General features: G+C 39.5%; 4 protein-coding genes across 4 annotated transcripts; 1 reads left to right on the plus strand and 3 right to left on the minus strand.

Annotated features, from left to right (window-relative positions):
* Positions 1–1,934: 1,934 nt before the first annotated feature.
* On the minus strand, positions 1,935–9,403 carry LOC114365477 (cytochrome c oxidase assembly protein COX15 homolog). The gene is made up of 8 exons (XM_028322059.1): positions 9,203–9,403; positions 8,856–9,022; positions 8,080–8,212; positions 7,114–7,246; positions 6,463–6,649; positions 3,793–4,054; positions 3,201–3,469; positions 1,935–2,157 (listed from the first exon to the last, which is right to left on the minus strand). The coding sequence occupies exons 2-8, from the start codon at positions 9,018–9,020 to the stop codon at positions 2,017–2,019; spliced, it is 1,290 nt and encodes a 429-aa protein (XP_028177860.1). The 5' UTR covers positions 9,021–9,022; positions 9,203–9,403; the 3' UTR covers positions 1,935–2,016.
* A 1,112-nt stretch (positions 9,404–10,515) lies between these two features.
* Positions 10,516–12,383, minus strand: LOC114365475 (tubulin alpha chain). Its single transcript, XM_028322057.1, has 5 exons — positions 12,292–12,383; positions 11,989–12,199; positions 11,401–11,873; positions 10,964–11,320; positions 10,516–10,851 (listed from the first exon to the last, which is right to left on the minus strand). Exons 1-5 carry the CDS (start codon positions 12,298–12,300, stop codon positions 10,594–10,596), a joined length of 1,308 nt encoding a protein of 435 aa, XP_028177858.1. The 5' UTR covers positions 12,301–12,383; the 3' UTR covers positions 10,516–10,593.
* A 498-nt stretch (positions 12,384–12,881) lies between these two features.
* LOC114365476 (3-oxoacyl-[acyl-carrier-protein] reductase FabG) lies at positions 12,882–14,682 on the plus strand. Its single transcript, XM_028322058.1, has one exon. It carries the CDS (start codon positions 13,043–13,045, stop codon positions 13,805–13,807), a length of 765 nt encoding a protein of 254 aa, XP_028177859.1. The 5' UTR covers positions 12,882–13,042; the 3' UTR covers positions 13,808–14,682.
* LOC114365482 (circadian clock-controlled protein-like) lies at positions 14,471–21,022 on the minus strand. The gene is made up of 6 exons (XM_028322064.1): positions 20,987–21,022; positions 18,908–19,170; positions 18,395–18,525; positions 17,813–17,950; positions 15,828–15,982; positions 14,471–15,077 (listed from the first exon to the last, which is right to left on the minus strand). The coding sequence occupies exons 1-5, from the start codon at positions 21,020–21,022 to the stop codon at positions 15,831–15,833; spliced, it is 720 nt and encodes a 239-aa protein (XP_028177865.1). The 3' UTR covers positions 14,471–15,077; positions 15,828–15,830.
* Between the last annotated feature and the right edge of the window lie 93 nt (positions 21,023–21,115).

Here is a 21,115-nt window from a genome sequence, read left to right on the forward strand (position 1 = left end):
AAAACACTCTTAATTTTATTACTTTTCCCTAACTTCTCATTTCTATCAGTCGCGAGAAACTTGAACATTCTTTTCTGAAAGTACCTTTTAGGCTGAGTTGTACCACCTAACTTTAACGGTAACTACAACGTTAACCGACGTTTTTTGTATGGAGTTTGATGGTTCAATGTTAAAGTAAGATGGTACCAGCATTTGTGTATATTAATTGAATTAAAGTGAATATTATGAAAAGGCATTGAGGAAAATCATTTTAGGGGGTTACAATATATTTTCCTTTTACTTTTCTTTGCATCCTTAATGTTCAATCCAATTAAGGTGGGTCCGCAGGACATAGAGTCATTTGTCACGAGCATACGCGTTTGATAAATGGGTTATTAATTGTATGCAATTGATGACTTTGAACATCAAGATAGCGAGTGTATTACATAATATGAAACAGTTTATTTTCCTTACAGGATATTGATATTTTATGTAACTAAACAATCGTTTCTCTAACTACCTTATTTATTTAACTTTTGATCTTGCCTATTCATTTTTAATTTATATATTTTAATGCATTGTTTACTTTCTGGAATACTTAGCTTCTGGTAGGATTTTACCCAAGGAGAGTTTACTCCATGATGTTCTAAGTTATAAAGTGTTTCATTTTGAATCCTTAGCAAAAATTTTGTTTATTTTCTTTACTTTATTATCATCACCATTTAATGTAGTCTCCACTACAGGATCATGGCCCTCATTAATTAAGAGCCATTTTACATTTTCGTGCGAATTTCTAAGATTTTGGAAGCATGAATTACTATCTTAAGCAACACCCAGAGATTATTTAATAACTGCGAAAGATAGGTCGATCCTTGTTGTTGACCATTAATGAAACGGATTTACTAAAACTCTTTTGCTTAATTCGCAGTGCCCCATCTCCCACAACCATTTTACGAAAAAATTGCCGCAGACTCATTTTCAAAGTCCTGTATCTATTATTTATGCTCATATAATAAGCTAAAAAATATAAAGTAATCATCGGACATATATTCTTGTAGTTCATTAATGAAATAGATTCTTGAATTTCATTACCATTATTGAGTAAAATCTAAAAATAATTTGGCAAATTTGAAGATTAACGTCACATTTTGATCGTGGTTTTTGGTTTAAAAACACAGCAATAACTGCAATAAAAGTATAAAAACAGCTCAAAAGAATTTACAATGTAATAGTAAGTAAGTAATTATAAATGCGGATAAAATACTGTTTAAAAATTAATATTGAAGTGAAATAGCAAGGACAGGACGTCCTTTTTTACAAACTATTGAATATTGGATTTTATACTAACAAAAATCTTCACAGTTTGATGAAACTGATGTCATCGTTACTAAATTTTTTGTATAAGATATGTACAACTGAAAATATGCTTCGACCTCCAGTGCTCCAGTGTCAAAAAAATATCACTTGCCTGGTCACAATGCAAATTACAGACGACCATAATGAGTGCGTGGACTTTACCTGCCTAGCTCGCAGTCATCTTGTTTAAGTTTCATGTAAGTATTATTTGCTGTATCTGATTAAAAAAGAGGCTGACAAAGGTGACTGAGTTTCTTCCGCCACTTCTCAACACCAGCCCATCCCATAATATGTTGTCCCAAAGTAGTGGTAGGGCAATATATATTTGGGACGTGTATAACTGTATAAGCGCCCTGGAAAGTTCCTAAGTACTGAATAAAAAAACTTACGGCTTACCAAGGTAAACTAGCATCTAATGCGCTTGTAATAGAGGCGATGCAACTAATAATACGTCTATGCTGGTCCGTGAGCACGTAGAATTTTGTCCAATGACCCCAATCTACCCATCCTTATCGCTCGCGCGTTATGTTGCTATCGCGCTCGCACACTCACTGCGGGCGCCCGTCGCACAGTCGCGACAGCAATATAATTACGCGCGAGCGATAAGGATGGGTAGCTAGGGGTCATTGGACAAAATTCTACGTGCTCACGGACCGGGCTTTAGTGTGGAACACGCGGCCATCACTTGGGGATGTACTTGAGCAGTTTGATCTCGTGCGTGAGCCAGATGGCCAGTGTTAACAGCAGCAGCGAGCCCGACTGGTGCGACGCGGCGAGTGGTGTGGGCACGTAGGTCAGAAGCGTTGCGATGCCCAGCGACACCTGTCAGGAGTTGTGTTGGTTACTAAGATATACCATGAAAAAACCAACCGTTGAGAACCTCCTTTTTGAAGTCGGTTAAAAATTGCGTTTAATTTCTTTCTGTTTTCATTTTTATGCCATTAGCACGGGTAATAGAGTACGTGTTTTAAAGGCCACAGGCGAGTGAGTGGCTATAAACCCAATATACTGAATCCTATCCGTGACATTGACAGGGGAGCGCCACCGTCAACACCGGATCGCTGGTTCCGATTTTTGCCATGTTGGAAACTATAAAGTGGAACGATGGTGGCTGCCCCCTGTCAATGAGTTTGGTGGGACAGTTCAGTTTAGGTCATCTATACCATCGAAAGACACTGACTAACGAACAGCCAACTTTCTAGCAAACTTAGCTAATAACAAGCGACAATGGAGCCCTCTTAGACATCAATCAGCAACTGTGGCGCCCTCTTAGCCGCCAATCAACGATAGTGGCGCCCTCTTGGCCGCCAACCAACGACAGCGGTGCCCTCCTAGCCATCAGTCTGCAACACGTGTCCCAACAGCGGTAGCCACTCTCCTCGCAGCAGGCGATAGTGGCGCCCTCCAGGCCATCAACCAGCAACAAGTCGCCGCTATAAGCGTACAAGTCCCCAGCACTCTATGGTCAAACTGCACAGTGGTGGGATTCTCAATGAAGGTTCTCACGGGTGGCGAATAGTCCATGATGTCGCCACTAGCAAGAAATACGCTGGCCAAATTTATCTTACCTGAAGCAATACTACAACTCCAACAGCGGCGCCCTCGAAGCCACTACTCAGCAAACGTGTCCCAACTTAAAAAAGTCCGGTCTGTGAGCACGTAGAATTTTGTCCAATGACCCCAAGCTACCCATCCTTATCGCTCGCGCGTAATTATATTGCTGTCGCGACTGTGCGACGGGCGCCCGCAGTGAGTGTGCGAGCGCGACAGCAACATAATTACGCGCGAGCGATAAGGATGGGTAGCTTGGAGTTATTGGACAAAATTCTACGTGCTCACAGACCAGACTATAGTACTTATCTTACCTGAAGCCACGCCATAGCTCCAACAGCGGTAGCCACTCTCCTCGCAGCAGGCGAAAGTGGCGCCCTCTTAGCCATTAACCAGCAACAAGTGGCCGCTATAAGGGTACAAGTCCCCAGCACTCTATGGTCAAACTGCACAGTGGTGGGATTCTCGGTGAAGTTTCGCACGGGCGGCTGGAATGACATGATGTCGGGAGGTAACCAGTCGTCGCCCATTTTTGGGAACGAGTTGTAGACTAGACCCGCGTCTAGGCCAGCCACGAATGCACCTAGAAGAAAGAAATGATCTTTGAATGTGTCACACGCGTTATCAGTTGCGTCAAAAATACTGATGAACATAAGCAAAAGCATACTTAATACTGCAAACTGCAGAACAAGCGGTCCTGAACTATTTGCATTCAGCAGTTAAATAGTTGCTGGGAAGTCTCTAGCTAATGTGCTATTGTATGTACAAAATAGATACAATAATAAATACACATGCACTTTTACCAACGAAGTAAATAGAGACATGGATCATTGTTATTTTTAAATTGTTTTAATATGTTAAGTAGGCATCAAAACAAAATAATAAACAATTAAAAAATGAACTAACCAGAAACAGCGGTAAAGAAAGCCATAGCCTTCACGGTATGCGCTAACGCCGTCATGCCCTTCAACCCCTTGAGTTTCTGCGCCACCCCACCAGCTGGGAAGGGGCGCAGCACCCGCAGGGCTCCGGCCAGCAGCCCCGAGTATAACACGAAGGCCAGCGACAGATGCGCCGCGAGTCGGTACTGAGACACGCGCGGCACGTCTGACGGGCCTTGGAAGCGGTCTTCTAGGCCCGACTTTACCATGTACCAGCCCATTAGGCCCTGGGGAGAAGACAAGGATAATGAGTTGAAATATGTCTGTTCGTTCGTTTCAGCCGAAAGACGTCCACTGCTGGCTAGACAAAGGCCTTCCCCAAGGATTTCCACAAAGACCGGTCCTGCGCCGCTCGCATCCAGTCGCCTCCCGCGACCTTCACCAGATCGTCGGTCCACCCAGTGGGAGGCCTGCCCATGCTACATCTTCATTGCTATATTGCATACGCTAAATTGACCTGTGCTGCTACCATATAGAGCACAGTACGTGGCTACCCTGACCGGTCTAGTAGATGGTCTAGTCCAGATGGCCTTAAGCCCAGAAAAATGCAGTAGGCTACCAAAAAATATTTATAGCACTGTCTTAAATATACTTTAAAATGACCTGTGCTACCATCAGAGTACAGTAAGTACACTCCCATCCTATTTTTTATGACAGTACTTGCGAGTCTTGGATGGACTACCTACCTAGTACCTCAATCCATATTTTTTTTTTTNAGCGGCGCCCTCTTAGCCATTAACCAGCAACAAGTCGCCGCTATAAGGGTACAAGTTCCCAGCACTCGGTGGTCAAACTGCACAGTGGTGGGATTCTCGGTGAAGTTTCTCACGGGCGGCTCGAATGACATGATGTCGGGAGGCAGCCAGTCGTCGCCCATTTTTGGGAACGAGTTGTACACTAGACCCGCGTCTAGGCCGGCCACGAATGCGCCTGGAAGGGAAATATTGCTCTTGAAATACCCTCATTATGTCTGTTATAATCTCAAATCATAATGATAAGAATCCTAAAGGACGACGACATCGTAAAGGTAGCAGGGAAGCGCTGGACGCAGGTACCAATCGATCAACGTAGAAAGCATTGGGGGAGGCCTATGTTCAGCAGTGGACGTCCTATGGCTGAAATGATGGTGATGATGAATGATAAGAAGACGAAGAACAAAGTAAAATACATGATAAATGAAGGAAAGCCAATGGTTTAAAGTAAAATGTAACCTATAGATTCAAAAATGACTTCTGATAGGCGCACAAGTATTTTTATCAAATATGCAAAGAGGGACATGGCTCATTGCTCTGTATAATTACTTTTTATTTTTTCTATATTAATAACAAATAGTTTCACTGTTTTTACTTCAATTAAATCCTAAAATAGTACATAATGAACTTACCAGAAACAGCAGTAAAGAAAGCCATAGCCTTCACGGTATGCGCTAACGCCGTCATGCCCTTTAACCCCTTGAGTTTCTGCACCATCCCGCCAGCCGGGAAGGGGCGGAGCACCCGCAGGGCTCCGGCCAGCAGCCCCGAGTATAGCACGAAGGCCAGCGACAGATGCGCCGCGAGTCGGTACTGAGACACGCGCGGCACGTCTGAAGGGCCTTGGAAGCGGTCTTCTAGGCCCGACTTTACCATGTACCAGCCCATTAGGCCCTGGGGAGAACACGAGAATAACTAGTTGATGAAACACTTCTAAAACAATAGGTACATGTCTGACAATAGTTGCAAAGTAATAAATACTTAAAAGGAACTGTTATCAACATTCGTAAATGCTGTAAAAACTATTGAAACTGAAATGACCTGTGCCACCACCAGGACAAAGTTTGCGTTTATCCTAACAGTTACAGGCCTGGTGCAGGTGACGGCGAACTCAGAAAAAAGGTGGCGGCCAGGAAAACATCTAAGTATAAGCACATATGCGCCCCGAATACTAATAACATTATTTAATACACTTTTCAACTGACCTGTGCTATTACCAGAATACAGTAGCGCTCAATGGGCGGGCAATATTACACCTAAGTATCCTTAATTATGTACTAAGCCCGGTCGTCGAGCACATAGAATTTCGTCAAATGACCCCAAGCTCCTTATCGCTCGCGCGTAGTTATGTTGCTGTCACGCTCGCACACTCGCTGCAGCCGCCCGTCGCACAGTCGCAACGGCAACGGTAGCTTGAGGTCATTGGACGAATTTCTACGTGCTCGGCGACCGGACTATAATGACAGTTTTGGCTGAAAATAACAGTTGCTAATTCATTTTAAACTGACCTGTGCAGCCACCAGGGTACAGTACACCCCCACCCTGATCTTCATGGCTTTGTCCAGGTACCCGCGCGCCCAGAAGAAGGCTTCAAGCAGGAAGGAATACTATTAAGTCTTTTATCTTTGTTCAAACTGACCTGTGCAGCCACCAGGGCACAGTAGATTCCCACCCTTATCTTTATGGCTTGTCTAGATACCCACGCGCCTAGAAGAAGGCAGCGGGAAGATAACGACGTTTGAACTGACCTGTGCAGCCACCAGGGCACAGTACACCCCCACCCTGATCTTCATTGCCTTGTCTAGATACCCGCGCGCCCAGAAGAAGGCTTCAAGCAGGAAGGAATACTATGTATTAAGTCTTGAATCTCTGTTCAAACTGACCTGTGCAGCCACCAGGGCACAGTACACCCCCACCCTGATCTTCATGGCCTTGTCCAGGTACCCGCGCGCCCAGAAGAAGGCGGCGGGCAGGAACATACAGGCCCCTATAGCGCGGCCCCACGTGCGGTGTGCGTACTCCATCCACCAGATCCATTTGAACTCGTTGAGTGTTATGTTCTGGTTCTTGCTGGGACACAAAGGGCGAAATTAGCTAGTGAAAATGTAAACCAATTAAAAAGGATGAATTTTATCATTTACAAAGCATGACAAATGTTATAGCCCATTTATGTATTTGTAAGCTGTTTTTTTTCTGAATAAAACAAAATAAAATTAAACCCCAAGCAATAGATAAAGATCGTGCGTGTATCAATTCGTAGAGTTTGAAGGGTTATAAAAGTAGTGCATAAAACCTATTTTGAAAATAAGTATACATATTGAAAATTGGCTCACATAAAGAATATGTAGTAATTAATTGTGAATGTTCTTTATTAATTCTGATATCATAAAGTCAATAAGTGCATCCTTATCATTTTAGCAATAAAAAGCTGTCAACAATAACTTTCAAGACACAGATAATGGGTTTGTTTACATACAATGTTTATCATATCAATACAAAAACAAAAAATAATATGTTTCTCATTGCAAACTTACTATTTGAACTCTGGAAACTGCTGGTACTTCTCGAATTCGCGCTGCCATTCCTCTTCTGTTGTCGGCAGCTTTTCGCCCAAGAGTTTCCACGTCACCATCGACAGCCCAGACTCGGTCAGTCGTGTTACTCCTCCTACACCAAAACAAAATATAAATAACTAAAACTGATATATTTCAAAAACAAACCTAGATAAAAACACTGGTATTCCTAGACTAGTTGACATCCTACTGCTATAAATGTCGGTTGGGTGTTTATTGGTAAAGCCTGGTCCGTGAGCACGTAGAATCCCGTCCAATGACCCCAAGCTGCCCATCCTTGTAACTCGCACGTAATTATGTTGCTGTCGCGCTCGCACACTCACTGCGGGCGCGCGTCGCACAGTCGCGACAGCAATATAATTACGCGCGAGCGATAAGGATGGGTAGCTTGGGGTCATTGGACGGGATTCTACGTGCTCACGGACCAGGCTTTAGTCAAGCTGTAGATTGTACACACAGGAGTTGCAGAGGAAGTAATAACCCTGTAATTGCAATTAACAATATTTAAAAAAAATAGGTAGAAGTCAGTTTTTATAGCAAAATGGTGTGACATTTCAAGAGATGGTGTAAGCCTATAGTTTTTTATTTTCAGGGGTAAGGGTAAGGTGTATTATCTTGTTACTTATGTCCTTTACGAGTTTTAAATAGAAATAAAACCATGGCATAAATGATACAATCTTTATTAAAAATTGCTGTTCAGGTACATAATTTTACTTAAAAAATACGTAATGTCAACTTATTAACTTTTTATTCTAAATAAAGTTGCCATTTCCATTTTGTACATTGCAAAACTAATAACTTCCAAAGTAAATATCTAATAAATACAAATATTATCCACCCTCTATTTACTCCCATTAGTAGTTTTCAACATAATGTTGATGACGTAATAGACGCAATACACAAGGACCAAGTATCCAGCGACCATACCTAGCACGACCGCTGTGAAGACCATTCCGCTGCAGCCCAGCAGCCAGTAGCCGACCACCTTGGACGTCTGTGGCTTGGGGGCGCTGGCACACAGACGGACAGCGATTTGGTTTGACTTCAACAGCTCTTTTATCTGCAATACAAAAACGAAGTTTTATTATTACGTCCCTTGGTGAATTCAATCTGAAGTTGATCAAATTTCAAGCCTAGTCCCAAAAAGACAGTGAAAAACTATTTTTCTCAACCGTTCTCAACTCGAAAGTTTCAGAATTTAGCATAGCTTTGCATTGTTAAATAAAACATGATTGCACAATTTTGTCTTTTTCTGATAAATAAATATCGGAAATATAAAATCGGAAATACCTTGGTATTAAAAAAACCTAATACCTGGGTATCACAAGGTAAGGGTAAAAAAGGGGGTACGCAAAAACCCTAATTTAATACCAATTTAATCAATCAATTAATAATTTCCATAGATAAGGTTTAATCAAAGATAAGACAAACCCATTTTCTGAGATAATGATTATATTATGATTGTATTAATAATTTACAACTAGTCCATATTCAGAAAGACTACCATGATTTACACTCAATAACAAACTAGCTTGAAGTCTGTGATGGTTCTAAATTTTGAATTTAATGTATCAAAACTCATTAAACATTTGCGTTAATTTCACTTTACAGGTCTAATCAACCTAGCATTACTATGGGTTTGTCAATATGATTGTTTCAGTGCTACCTTTAGGTGTAATACAACGAAATAGATAAACACTTACTCTAAAACCGATTTTGTTACTGTTTCCACTTTTCATTGGTGTGTACAGCTGTCTGGTGATCATTTTGCTGGAGCTGAAGCCATTTCTAGTCGCAGATACTACCAGCTTACTCTGCATTGCCCTTAGTGGCTGGGCGCAGCGACAAAGTTGCGAGATACTCAACATTTCTGCAAAAAACACAATTTTAGGTTATAAAGCTGTCTTACAAGAGGACATTATTATTATCAAACAACTGTGTGGCCAGGTGATCGAACTGTAAATTGATTAGTAAACAGTACTGAATTGATTACAAAATAATGACCACTTGAATACAAAACTAGGTACAAGATAAAACTGAACAAACTTACTTGAAACTTGCGCAGTTTACTATGAGAACAAAACAACGATAGTTTATATCCTGAAAGTTTAACACATAGCAAAATTAAAATCTATTGCCGCAGTTCGAATTCTAGGTACTATTTTTATCGTATTTTACTACGATTTCACAATGTGAAATAATCACAACATCGGCAGCAAAACCAACTTCATATTTTTGACGTCTGCTGTCAATTCAGTAGTCTATCCATTTTTTTATATTGAAGTATTACGGCCATGGGTATAAGCCTTTTTAAGCCACTAACTGTCCACCACATCCACGTCATCCACCCTCTACGATTACAGTTATCTGTGGATTACAGTGCTGGGCAAAGAATGGTAGCAGCCCCCTTAGACAAAACGCACTTTTTGATCGAATCGAAAATCGAATCCGTCAAAACTCCATACAAAAAAGGTGCTTTTCGACTGGTTTGCGATTATAATTTGCACTTTGTCTAGACCCACTGTATGTGCATGTGGATTGAGTGATCCTTGCTTCAATCTTAACAAAAATCGAGGAAGTTTTACTTAAAATATGTTAAAACATTGCGATGAAGTTTAAAAATTTGTTAAACCTAAGATATAAATGTTATGGCCAATAAATAGGAGCACTCATACCGCACGCTTTAACCCATTAACGCCCTCTGTACACACGTGTGTACACTTCTTTAAACTTTATTTCTGAACGCAACTTCTAATGTTAAGTCAAATTACTTGATAAAACCTAATCTAGATGTCGATACAAGGTAAGAAATATAAAAAAGTTGGAGGGTGGTGCAAAAATAAATGTCTAATCAACATTTTTTTCCGACCTTTTCTCAAAGTGACTGGCGCCGGTTGCGAAATAATACTGATATAATATATTTTAGCTATAATTTGATTCAATTCTATGTTTCAAGGTAAGTTTACATTGTAAATTATTATTATAAGCTAAAAAAATAATAAATATATACATNTTTTTTTACTCGTTGGTGGTTCAATGTGCATTTTGGCTGCCATTTTCCGATCGAATCGAATTACTGGTGACGCGGCGACTGACATTAGTGAAAACTTCATATTGGTTTGCGATGGCATTTTGACTAGACCCACTGGCCTATGCTGCTGCTGGTTGTCAATAACGTAACGCTAATAAAAATAACGGCAATGTTATGAAAATGTTTATGTAAGTAACTCAGTAAGAAGTACATAGGTTCTCGTTTAATGTTTTTATACCTCATCATAATAATTTATGCCTGCTGAGACACATCACCATTATACAATTTACCTATTAATAGATAATCCATTTAATAAAATGATACGAGTAATGTACTGATTGTAGTTAAATCTTTATTTTCCTGGAGAACACAACAATCTCTTGTATATTGACAAAATCACAATTATGTGATCAATCTTCCATTTCTTTGTAATCATTAGATAATGCTTTTATATTGTGTAGTGCATGCGAGAACTCCCGTTCTTCCAAACCTTCGCCAACATAATGATGTACGAATGCTCTTTTGGCGTACATAAGAGAAAATTTCTTGCAGAGTCTCTCCCACGCTCCACGAACTGCAGAATTGTTTGATACCATCACAACTGCTCTTTGAAGTGCAGCCAAGTCCCCTCCAGGTACTGTTACTGGTGGTTGATAGTTTACACCGATCTAGGAATAAAATATCAATTTCTTAGCGTAAATTACCTTAGTTGGGAACACTTCCATCCAAGGTAGTAACGTAAAATTAATAGAGAACTAGACTTTTCGTAAATATTAATACCTTAAATCCAGTTGGGGACCAAGATACGAATTTAATGTTCCGCATGCTTTTGATTTGATTGATTCCAGAATTTATATCGTTTGGATTTACGTCCCCTCTAAACAAAAGGCAGCAAGACATGTAACTCCCTCTTCTCGGGTCACACTTGATCATTTGATTGGATGGATTGAAGCAAGACATCATGAGCTGATGAGTCGTCATGGTCTCATGCATAGCTCGTGTGGGTGGTATGAAAGGAGCAAATGTTACTAAGGGAAAGTGAATTCTTGGATAAGGGATCAGATTGGTTCTGAATTCCACCAACTCAACGTTCAACGAACCTTCGAATCTAAGCGAAGCAGTCATACAGGATACGACCTAAAACCAGTTTGTGTTAAAGTTAAATAGGTAGGTACTCCTACTTTGCACAAAATGACAGATGCTAGAATAAGAATTACCTGCGCAATAAGTCTGTTTAGATTAGTGTACGTTGGTCTAGGTACATCCAACAATCTTGCTAGGATATCGTACAGGGCTTCATTGTCAAATATGAAACAAACGTCTTCAGTTTCCATACATGCATGTGAGGTGAGTACAGCATTATATGGCTCGACAATAATGGGTGATATTTTTGGAGCTGGATAAATCGCGAATTCTATCTTGGACAGTTTCCCATAGTCTCTGACCAAGCCTTCGAGCAATAGAGCAGTAAACCCGGAGCCAGTTCCACCGCCAAAAGACCTAAATATTATAAATCCTTGAAGGCAACTGCAATCCTCTGCAGCGATTCTGATTCTATTTAGAGCCACTTCAATCATTTCTCTCCCTACTCCGAAATATCCTCGTGCGAAGTTGCTAGCGGCATCTTCTTTTCCAGTAATCAAGGAGTTGGGATGAAATAGCTGTCGATAAGCTCCTGTTCTTATTTCATCTAAATGAAATAATTCATATTAAGGTAGGGGCATTCAATTTTCTAAGCGACATACGATATAAAGCATCACGTTAATAGCTAACAAACAGAATGAAATAAGCATGATATTGCTTGCCTATAGGAGTTGGTTCCAAGTCGATCATAACAACTCTGGGCACCACCTTGCCAGCCCCAGTTTGACTGAAGAAAGTGCCACAGCTTCTGTCATTGTCAGAAAAGGCGAGAATGCCATCGGCCGTGATTCCATGCTCCAAGCAATAAAGTTCCCAGCAAGCGTTGGCCACTTGAACACCTGCCTGTCCTATGTGTATGTGGATTACTTCTTTCTGCAACGGAGTTCATAATCATGTACGATGATTGTATTGGATAACCTTGTCAAATAAAGTTACAATTTAGTAAAGAATAGTCCAAAACTCACAACCGCCATTTAAATAAACTAAAATTTAAAGTGTAAGACCTAAAAATATTACAAATTTTTGTACATTTAATCCATTATTTACCAAAATTTACTTACATTGCTATGTCACTAATATCGTGTCAATTTTTGACAAAAATCTATAGAGCAACAGGCAACAATCTCTCCTAGACAAAACAATGCATACAGCAGACGAGACAGCATTTATTTCGAAATATCGATTTGTACTAAACTTTTTGGTTTGTAAAAAATATACATCACTATTTTCAAGGTCATTGAACGACCTCTATTTGACATAAATTGTTGACAGATCCAGTAGGTTTTCAATTACACAGAGCAGTTATGGAAAATGACTTAAATAAATAAATAAATAAATAAAAATGGCTATATAATTTAGTGCAAACCCACCTGCCAATAGAATAGAAAATAATGGGAAGTGTTCAAACATGTTTTACCTACTTCTATACCTCATTACATACAGATATAATTTTTTTCTTGGACTTTTTCTCAATTTTCAATTTTCCGCACTTTTGTCATAAAACTTGTCAGCCAATCACGTTTCACTATGAAAAATGTGATCATATGTCACACATACGAAACTTACTGATGATAAAATATGTAAACAACTTGCGTTGCACATTATTTCTAGAATTATTTTTCGTGTGTTAGCTGTATTATTACGTAATAATCTTATAAATAAGAACCACTCAATTAAGAAAGTATACGTCTGAAAATCATAGTTGCTGAAGTAAAGATGAATTTCGCTGGAAAAGTAGTAATTGTAACCGGCGCGAGTTCCGGTATTGGGGCGGCGACTGCGGTCTATCTATCCAAACTTGGTGCCAAGTTATCTCTGATCGGAAGAAACGCTGATAATCTTCAGAAAGTGAGCAAAGACTGCGAGAAATCTGCACCAACTTTCACGGTACAAGCTGATTTGACTAAAGAGAGCGACATCGAAAAGATCGTGAAGAACACCATCGACCACTACGGTCAGTTGGATGTGCTGGTGAATAACGCTGGGATCATAGAGACAGGTACTATCGAGAACACTTCGTTAGCTCAATACGACCGGCTGATGAACACTAATGTTCGTTCAATTTACTATTTGAGCATGTTGGCTGTCCCACATCTGATCAAAACCAAGGGCAACATCGTGAACGTATCGAGCGTGAATGGAATTCGGTCTTTTCCGGGAGTGCTCGCGTATAACGTGTCCAAGGCGTCTGTGGACCAGTTCACCAGGTGTGTGGCCTTAGAACTGGCATCTAAAGGGGTGAGGGTGAACTGTGTAAATCCAGGCGTGATCTTGACTGAGTTGCAAAAACGCGGCGGCCTGTCCGAAGAACAGTACAAAGCATTCTTGGAGAGAAGCAAGGAGACTCATGCCTTGGGACGTCCTGGCAAGCCAGAGGAGGTAGCTGCTACGATTGCTTTCCTTGCCAGTGAGCTGGCAAGTAACATCACCGGTGCAAGTCTGCCTGTTGACGGTGGCCGTCATGCTATGTGCCCACGCTAAATAATATGCCATTGTATTCAATATTTTAAAGTGCCTTAACAATATTTTAATGTATAGTGTTTAAGTGCAATATTTTATTGTTTATATCATGAATGTTGTTATTATTGCATTTATAAAAGTGTTCATATTTTGTTAATAAATTGTTTTATTATTAAAATAGTTTCATCATTTCAGCCAAATGCCTCCACAAGGATTATTTTAATAATTGTTGCAATATTGTGTGTAATGGGAAAAGAATCATCATTTATTTTTGAATATTTAGTTTTATGTGTGTAACAACTATAAAACCAAAATATGATCAAAATAGATAAAGGAAGACAATTTCATATTTGTTGATTGGTCCAATAATCTGACTTGCAAGATAACTTCATATCCTGTACATTATTATTCTGTGTTTATTAAATTAAATTTTTAAATTCACATGTTATAATAAAAAATAGAGTAGGTACTTATTTTTTTATTAAATTAATATTTCTAAATTCAGTCCTTATCCTAATTCTTAACAATAATTATCACATTTATCTAAAACAAATTCTAAGGCCTGCTAACAAATCATCAAAGCCTATGTCTAAAATCTTGTTTCCATTATCTAAAAGAATAGGATAACAAGCTGAAATTCCTATTAAGATTTTCCAACATGAATTTTATCTTGCTGTGTAACCACTTTTATTGATGAGAGAAACAAGGGAGTTTAAAAATAATAGTTTCATGATTAAAATTATGATTTCAACACCAAAAGACATAGTAAACTTGACTTGCACAGAGTTATTTGGGACAGTTGCTTAATATTACTCTTAAATTATAAACTGGCTTGAGATACTGGAATTGTTAATTGTACTTATAAATTAAGTGCTTTAATCGAAACAAAACTGTCACAGAATGTTATTAAAAATAGTTTAAAATTAATTGGAAGCCAAAAATGGTTAAATAATTTCCGTCGCAGATAAATTAACTGAAGTGGAAATCGTATCGGATATTATAATTTTCAAATCTACCGGATCTTAGGCAGCATAAATGAGGCCGCCAATCGAATGTAACCAATTAACAGGTAAATACCTAATCGTCATTGGACAAAATTCTACGTGCTCGGAGACCAAACTATAGGTCCCGGAATCGTTTCATGGTAAGAGTAGTTCCGAAGCGGGGACGACCCCAAACAGTTTGCTGACTTCCTCCACGCAGGACTTGATGATTTGCTCGAAGGCGTAGGGTGCGATGTCGCGGATCACAGGCTCCCAGTTCTCGTTGATCACTTTGTGGATGGTGTCGCCTGGAGAGAAAATTATTGTTAGACGTATTTATTATTGCTTATACTTACTTAATTAGAAGAAAAGAATTCTACAGAATTCAGATCTTAACTTCCAGGCGAAACAAACCAGAATATAAATTAAACTTTTGTTATATATCATGATTTATGCATAGGTTTATGTATGAGTATGCTCTTGACTTGTAACTTGTCAGGTTTAGTTTGAATGCTGTTGTTTTCATGGTCATGGGTTTATGTAGTTTTTGATTATGTATGCCATTTAGTAAATGATTTGTAATTAGTATATGAGTAACTTACCCGTGATTATAATGCTAATACTATTAGTAGAAGTACCTAAGTAGCATGGCGTAAGTACAATAGGTACAATAAATACATCGTAATCGCATGTCGATTTATGCTCTGACATAGAAATAAAAAGCGGTTAGGTTTAAACAACATTGAAGGAACCGAGCTGGCAAAGAACTGCAAATACAATAGCGCTGAACGAAGCACATGGATCTTCAAACATGATGCTGATTGGTTAAAAGTCGCAATAGAGAAGTGAAAGAACTAAATACAATATCGTAGAACGAAGCAGATGATGAATCCTCAAAGATGAGGCTGAAGGGTTAAGGTGGAGAGCCACATAACTCATCAGCGACGGGCTAGTGAGTATGCAGTTTCATGCATTTTCCAGTCGAAAAAAAAGGGTAGGGTGGGGTAAGCATGTTTTCGAGAGCTCCAACCACCAAGGTATCGGTTTCAAGTTCCAACCATTCAAGGCAGCAGCAGGTCGGCAGCTGGTACAGCGCCGAAGAAGGAGTTGACGACGGCCACACAGCTCTTGATGATGCCCTCGATGGCGGGCGGCGCGATCTCCTGCATTATGATCTCCCAGTTCTCGTTGGTGAACCTGTGGGTGGTCTCCGCTGGAATGGACGGTTTGGTTAGAGTTGTGTGCTGAGTTCACGTTGTTTTTGTAAAGGTAATGTAAGAAGTTTTCAAGTTGTTGAAGCATTTGTACGGGGTTGTGTTCTGGCTCTACCTGATATAGTCCAGTCAATGAATGCCTTAACGACGGTGTAGAGAGAAATCCGTGGAACACAATTTCTGACCTCGGGACTTTATTTAGCCTAGTTAGGTGGTGAACATAGCAAAAGTCCCCGCCCTTAGCCCTTGAGCCGGCGGGGAGAGGGGGGTTTAAAGGTACCACTTTTCGGTTTTTCGCTTAATCCTCGGAAACTATGCGTCCTAGTGACATGACTACTATGAACCAAAAAAAGCTTATTCAATTTGCTACAGGTGAGACCGTCAAGTTTTTCTATATCTTGTATAGTTTTTGCGGCATCTGCTCTAGAAGGTCTGTAAAATTGGAAATTTTATTTTTGTCTTACATGTTCCCATCAGGAGACAATCGACTAAATCAACATTGAGCAAACACTATAGACATGCGGGAGCATGTTAAGCCTAGTTCCATGGAGGGGACTGCACCGTGCGTATATTTAGACGAACCAATTAGAGCCACTTTTGACTCCTCATCATTCAAAAACTAGTGTGCATTAACACTTCAAATTTGGCTCATGTATTGAGACTTGCAAGATATACATCAGCTTCAAATTTCATAAATATACCTCAAACGGTTATTTAGGTATTGACGTTCAAAAATCGATATTTAGAGCACTACTATCTATCTATCACATGTGAAATGTTAAAATTTACTGGTTTTTTATTTGTTCCTTTGTATTTACATAACTACCTTTCTGGATGCCAAATTTGAACCTTCGAGGTCATCTGGAAGTGGTTAGAATTTGGTCTATAGGTCAGACATGTAGATTTTTGGACGTCAATATCTAAAGAACCGTTTGAGGCATATTTATGAAATTTGAAACTTATGCATATCTTGCAAGTCTCAACACATGAGCCAAATTTGAAGTGTTAATGCACAGTAGTTTTTGAGTGATGAGGAGTCCAAAGTGGCTCAAAGTGATTCGTCTAAATATACGCACGGTGTAGTCCCCTCGCTGGAACTAGGCTTAACATGCTCCCGCATGTCTAGAATGATTGCTCAATGTTGATTTAGTCGATTTTCTCCTGATGGGAACATGTAAGACAAAAATAAAATTTCCAATATTACAGACCTTCTAGAGCAGATGCCGCGAAAACTATACAATTCATAGAAAAACTTGTCTATCTCATCTGTAGCAAATTGAATATGCTTTTTTTGGTTCATAGTAGTCATGTCACTAGGTCGCATAGTTTCCGAGGATTAAGCGAAAAACCGAAAAGTGGCACCTTTAAACCCTCCTCTCCCCGCCGGCTCAAGGGCTAAGGGCGGGGACTTTTGCTATGTTCACCTCCTAACTAGTCTAAATAAAGTCCTGAAGTCAGAAATTGTGTTCTACAGTTTTCCATCTATAATGCTTTATTGACTGGACTAATAAGTATGTATGTAGGTCATTGTTAAATCATTTATCATCTGATATATTTTTGAAAGTGTTCTGCATAAGTGTTTTATGAAGACATTTGTTTAATTGCATCAACTCTAGCCAAACAATTGCATCATCGTGTAGGTACCTATTGGTGAAGTTTCCATGTGGTTTTATTCCAGGGTTATACATACGTAGGTACATAACTACAAAAGGCTTGTGCCATAATAAATAGACCTCAAATGCATATTTTTCCCCATGAAGGCTCAATTAAGCTTCCTATAATGGGTTATACCTCTAGTTCTATGTTCTGTGGGTAAATACCATACATACCAAGTTCCTTGTTGCCTCCGAAGAGGTTGCTGAACTTGAACTGCGCGCGGTCCATCTTGTAGCTGTCCTTGTAGCTGGTGACCACCCAGTGCCCGTCGCGAGTGTCGAAGTCGTACTTGATCACGATGTTCAGGTTCGCTGCAAGAAGATCATTGTGAACTTTTGGTTTCTTTACATTATTCTGGCCTTTAGGTTTAAGCCCATTTAATTTTAGGCCCTTTAGGTATTGAAGGTTGTCCGCAGTCACTGTACTTAGTCTTGTCTTGATTAGTGTCTTCGCAGACATAGCCAGGATATTTTTGTTATGCAGGGCTCTAAGTAGATATCTTCTTTACCTTTTTATTCTTCTCAGACTTTGAATACTTGAAGTGGAACAGTTATCGACCCTTGCGAAACCCCAAAGAAATGTGACTTGCGACTTTTTTACAGGAAATAAATTCGAGGAAATTGTTTTTTTTTTTTGGTTCTGGTTTTGGTGCCGCCCAAGACGTTATGCTCTAAACAATTTCTTCATTTGCTTATGGGTTAATTTGCAACTGGAGATGAATAATGATTTTAAAAGGTAGTCAGTCTGTGACTTACTGATCTTGATCTTGGCAGGGCCGTTCCCCCTGATGGGCAGGATGATGACCTGGCCATCGATTTCGTAGTGCGCCTTCAGCGTCACGTTGGCCGTGAAGTCAAACGTCGCCTTGTTCTTGGCGCTGTTCATCCTGGAAATTAGTTTTCAGTTACAATCCTGCTAAACTACTTTTTACTTACGTCTGGTAACCTAAAATGAAAGTCTAGTAGCTTTAGTTAGAGTCGTTTGTAGTAGGTACTTAGCTACAGTATTTTGGATACCTATCGGTTTAATATGGCATTGGTAAACGCAGTTGCATAGTCATTTCTAATGTCACATCAATTCTGTGTATTATTTGCTTACTTACCTTTTAGAGTTATCGGTTATGCAAATGCATGTATGTAAACACGTGCTGTGTTTGTCTAAAAATTAGGTAAGTCTGTCTAATAATATGGTAACAAAAACGAAAACAAAACTAACAAAAACAGGCACATCATGGACTTCTCCATTATGAAAGGATTTTTTTAACTTACTTGTAGGAATTAACCCTAAATCCTTTGAGTCCGGTCACCACCGTATCTTGGAAGGTCAGCTTCAGCGCAGGGTTGTTGACGACCACCGTCCCCAGCTTGAGGGGGTCCAGGGGCGCGATGCCCAGCGCTGGGATGCCATCCGTGAACTTGGGCCCGCCGACCTCGATGACCTTCTCTATGCACTGGTCGAGCTTGCTGTCTGATGCGGAGCAGGCCTTTAGGAAGGCGGCTGGAAAGAAAAAAAGGCGCGTTAGCGTTTGGTGCTGGAATTAATGCGGTCAAATAGCTGCCTTGTTATGCATAAAGAACTATACTGTTCGATGTTTAATTAGTTAGGCAATTTGGAAGGAATTTTAGTAATTTGGTCTAATCAGAAGTGCCCAAACTTATTCGTATCGAGGACCTGTCATCCAACCTTGCTGGATTCAGTGTAATTGGGTGGAAAAAACTTAAAGTGAACAAATAGTTTCCTTCCCTCTGCGGTTGGTCATACTTGTTCTACTTAAGTACTCGTACTGAACGTGATTTGAAAACTGTTTAAAAGTCAATGTTTTTCAATTTTGTGTCCACTTGTAAGTACACACATTTAATTTGAATGTGGCTGAGTAATTTGCATTAGTTCCTTCCTAGCTGTTACGATATTCTGCAGTTGTAAATGCAAGTAAGTATTGTTTCAGTATTTAAGTAGGTGTCAGGTATTGAAGTAGGTATACTTATTTACAATCGGAAAATACGCTTACGTCATCCAATTTGTTATAAATATTGTATTTTATTATAATTAGTTGTAGTTATCTAGTGTAATTAATATTAATTTCGCAGTTTTATGAAGTCACTTTATAGCACATGATCATAGTCCGTTTTCATGAGCCTTTTAGCTCGCTATAAACCCATAATCTTTAATTGCATCACGGTTATAAAAATAGCATAATAACATTTGAAGACTGCTACAGCCGGTCACCCATCCTAGAGCTGGTTGCACAACGCTGCAGCCACGAAGGCCAAGTCGAAGTGCATTGCCCCACTGGGCTGCACGCGTGTTGCGTAACATCGGCCGTCGGTATTGCCGCCGATAGATGTTAAGGCTGGATTAAACTTGTCCGCATTCAAATTCAAATTCTTTAAATTTAGGTCACTTCAAGACACTTATACACGTTTAAAATATAGCGGTCTCTACCATTGCTACTAAAGCTATAGACAAGACTGACACTGGACCTGAGTCTTGCCTGGAGCTGGGCTGATTCGATTGGCTACTTGCTAGCACAATAAAGATATTGTAGCAAGGAAAACTTCATAATTAGGTATTAACACAAACAAAAACATGTAGGTGAGGGTTAGCTGTTTCACAATAATCTTAACATTAGTTAGAATTTTACTTGGATAGACATTAAAATGAATAATTTATTCAGTTTATAATGTGATGAGTACCTATTTTTGGGTCTTTTCAGTGCACGTCCCAAAAACGTCAATTTTCAGGCCACTNAATAAACCCTTAAAATAGTGGTTATAATGCTAATAATTAGACATACGTGCCAAAAACATTACGTAAAGTAGCTAAAACAGTAATTAAACATACCATAAAAGTTCCCTACCGGCACGTTTTTTTTCTAACTTGACGACGTTTTCCATTCACCTGTGTGCAGCAGCAACTTCTGTAGATTTTTTTGGAGTTATTACTTGTCAAATTACATTTTCATGCAGGCAGAACTGTTACTTAGATATTATAGATTGTAACAAGTCCAAACTTGCACGGAAAGTTAGGTTTGTATTCTAATTTTCCGTATTTGTTTGTGGCAAGTCGGTCAAATGGACGAAAACAGGAGCTGGACGGAAAACCGGCACAATTACCCTAAATGATTTGTAATTAGTATATGAGTAACTTACCCGTGATTATAATGCTAATATTATTAGTAGAAGTAAGTAGCATGGCGTATATATAATAGTAGTCTTTGATGGCGTAAGTACAATAGGTACAATAAATACATCGTAATCGCATGTCGATGAATGCTCTGACATAGAAATAAAAAGCGGTTAGGTTTAAACAACATTGAAGAAACCGAGCTGGCAAAGAACTGCAAATACAATAGCGCTGAACGAAGCAGATGGATCTTCAACCATGAGGCAGATTGGTTAACAGTCGTAATAGAGAAGTGAAAGAACTAAATACAATATCGTAGAACGAAGCAGATGGATCTTCAAGCATGAGGCTGA

This window comes from Ostrinia furnacalis, unplaced genomic scaffold, assembly GCF_004193835.3.
Source record: "Ostrinia furnacalis isolate ACB-3 unplaced genomic scaffold, ASM419383v2 OfSCF7592, whole genome shotgun sequence".
NCBI lineage: Eukaryota > Metazoa > Arthropoda > Insecta > Lepidoptera > Crambidae > Ostrinia > Ostrinia furnacalis.

Coding starts and splice junctions, on each gene's coding strand:
- LOC114365477 (XM_028322059.1), bottom strand. CDS start 9,020: ATGTTGAGTATCTCGCAACTTTGTCGCTGCGCCCAGCCACTAAGGGCA. Junction 7,247..8,079: donor CTTCACAGCGGTCGTGCTAG/GTATGGTCGCTG, acceptor GTTTTGGTGTAG/GAGGAGTAACACGACTGACC. Junction 6,650..7,113: donor CAGTTTCCAGAGTTCAAATA/GTAAGTTTGCAA, acceptor TTTGTGTCCCAG/CAAGAACCAGAACATAACAC.
- LOC114365475 (XM_028322057.1), bottom strand. Junction 11,874..11,988: donor CTTGGAACCAACTCCTATAG/GCAAGCAATATC, acceptor TATTTCATTTAG/ATGAAATAAGAACAGGAGCT. Junction 11,321..11,400: donor TAAACAGACTTATTGCGCAG/GTAATTCTTATT, acceptor AACTGGTTTTAG/GTCGTATCCTGTATGACTGC.
- LOC114365476 (XM_028322058.1), top strand. CDS start 13,043: ATGAATTTCGCTGGAAAAGTAGTAATTGTAACCGGCGCGAGTTCCGGT.
- LOC114365482 (XM_028322064.1), bottom strand. CDS start 21,022: ATGGTTGAAGATCCATCTGCTTCGTTCAGCGCTATT. Junction 18,526..18,907: donor TTTAGGGTTAATTCCTACAA/GTAAGTTAAAAA, acceptor ACTAATTTCCAG/GATGAACAGCGCCAAGAACA. Junction 15,983..17,812: donor CGGAGGCAACAAGGAACTTG/GTATGTATGGTA, acceptor CGTCCATTCCAG/CGGAGACCACCCACAGGTTC.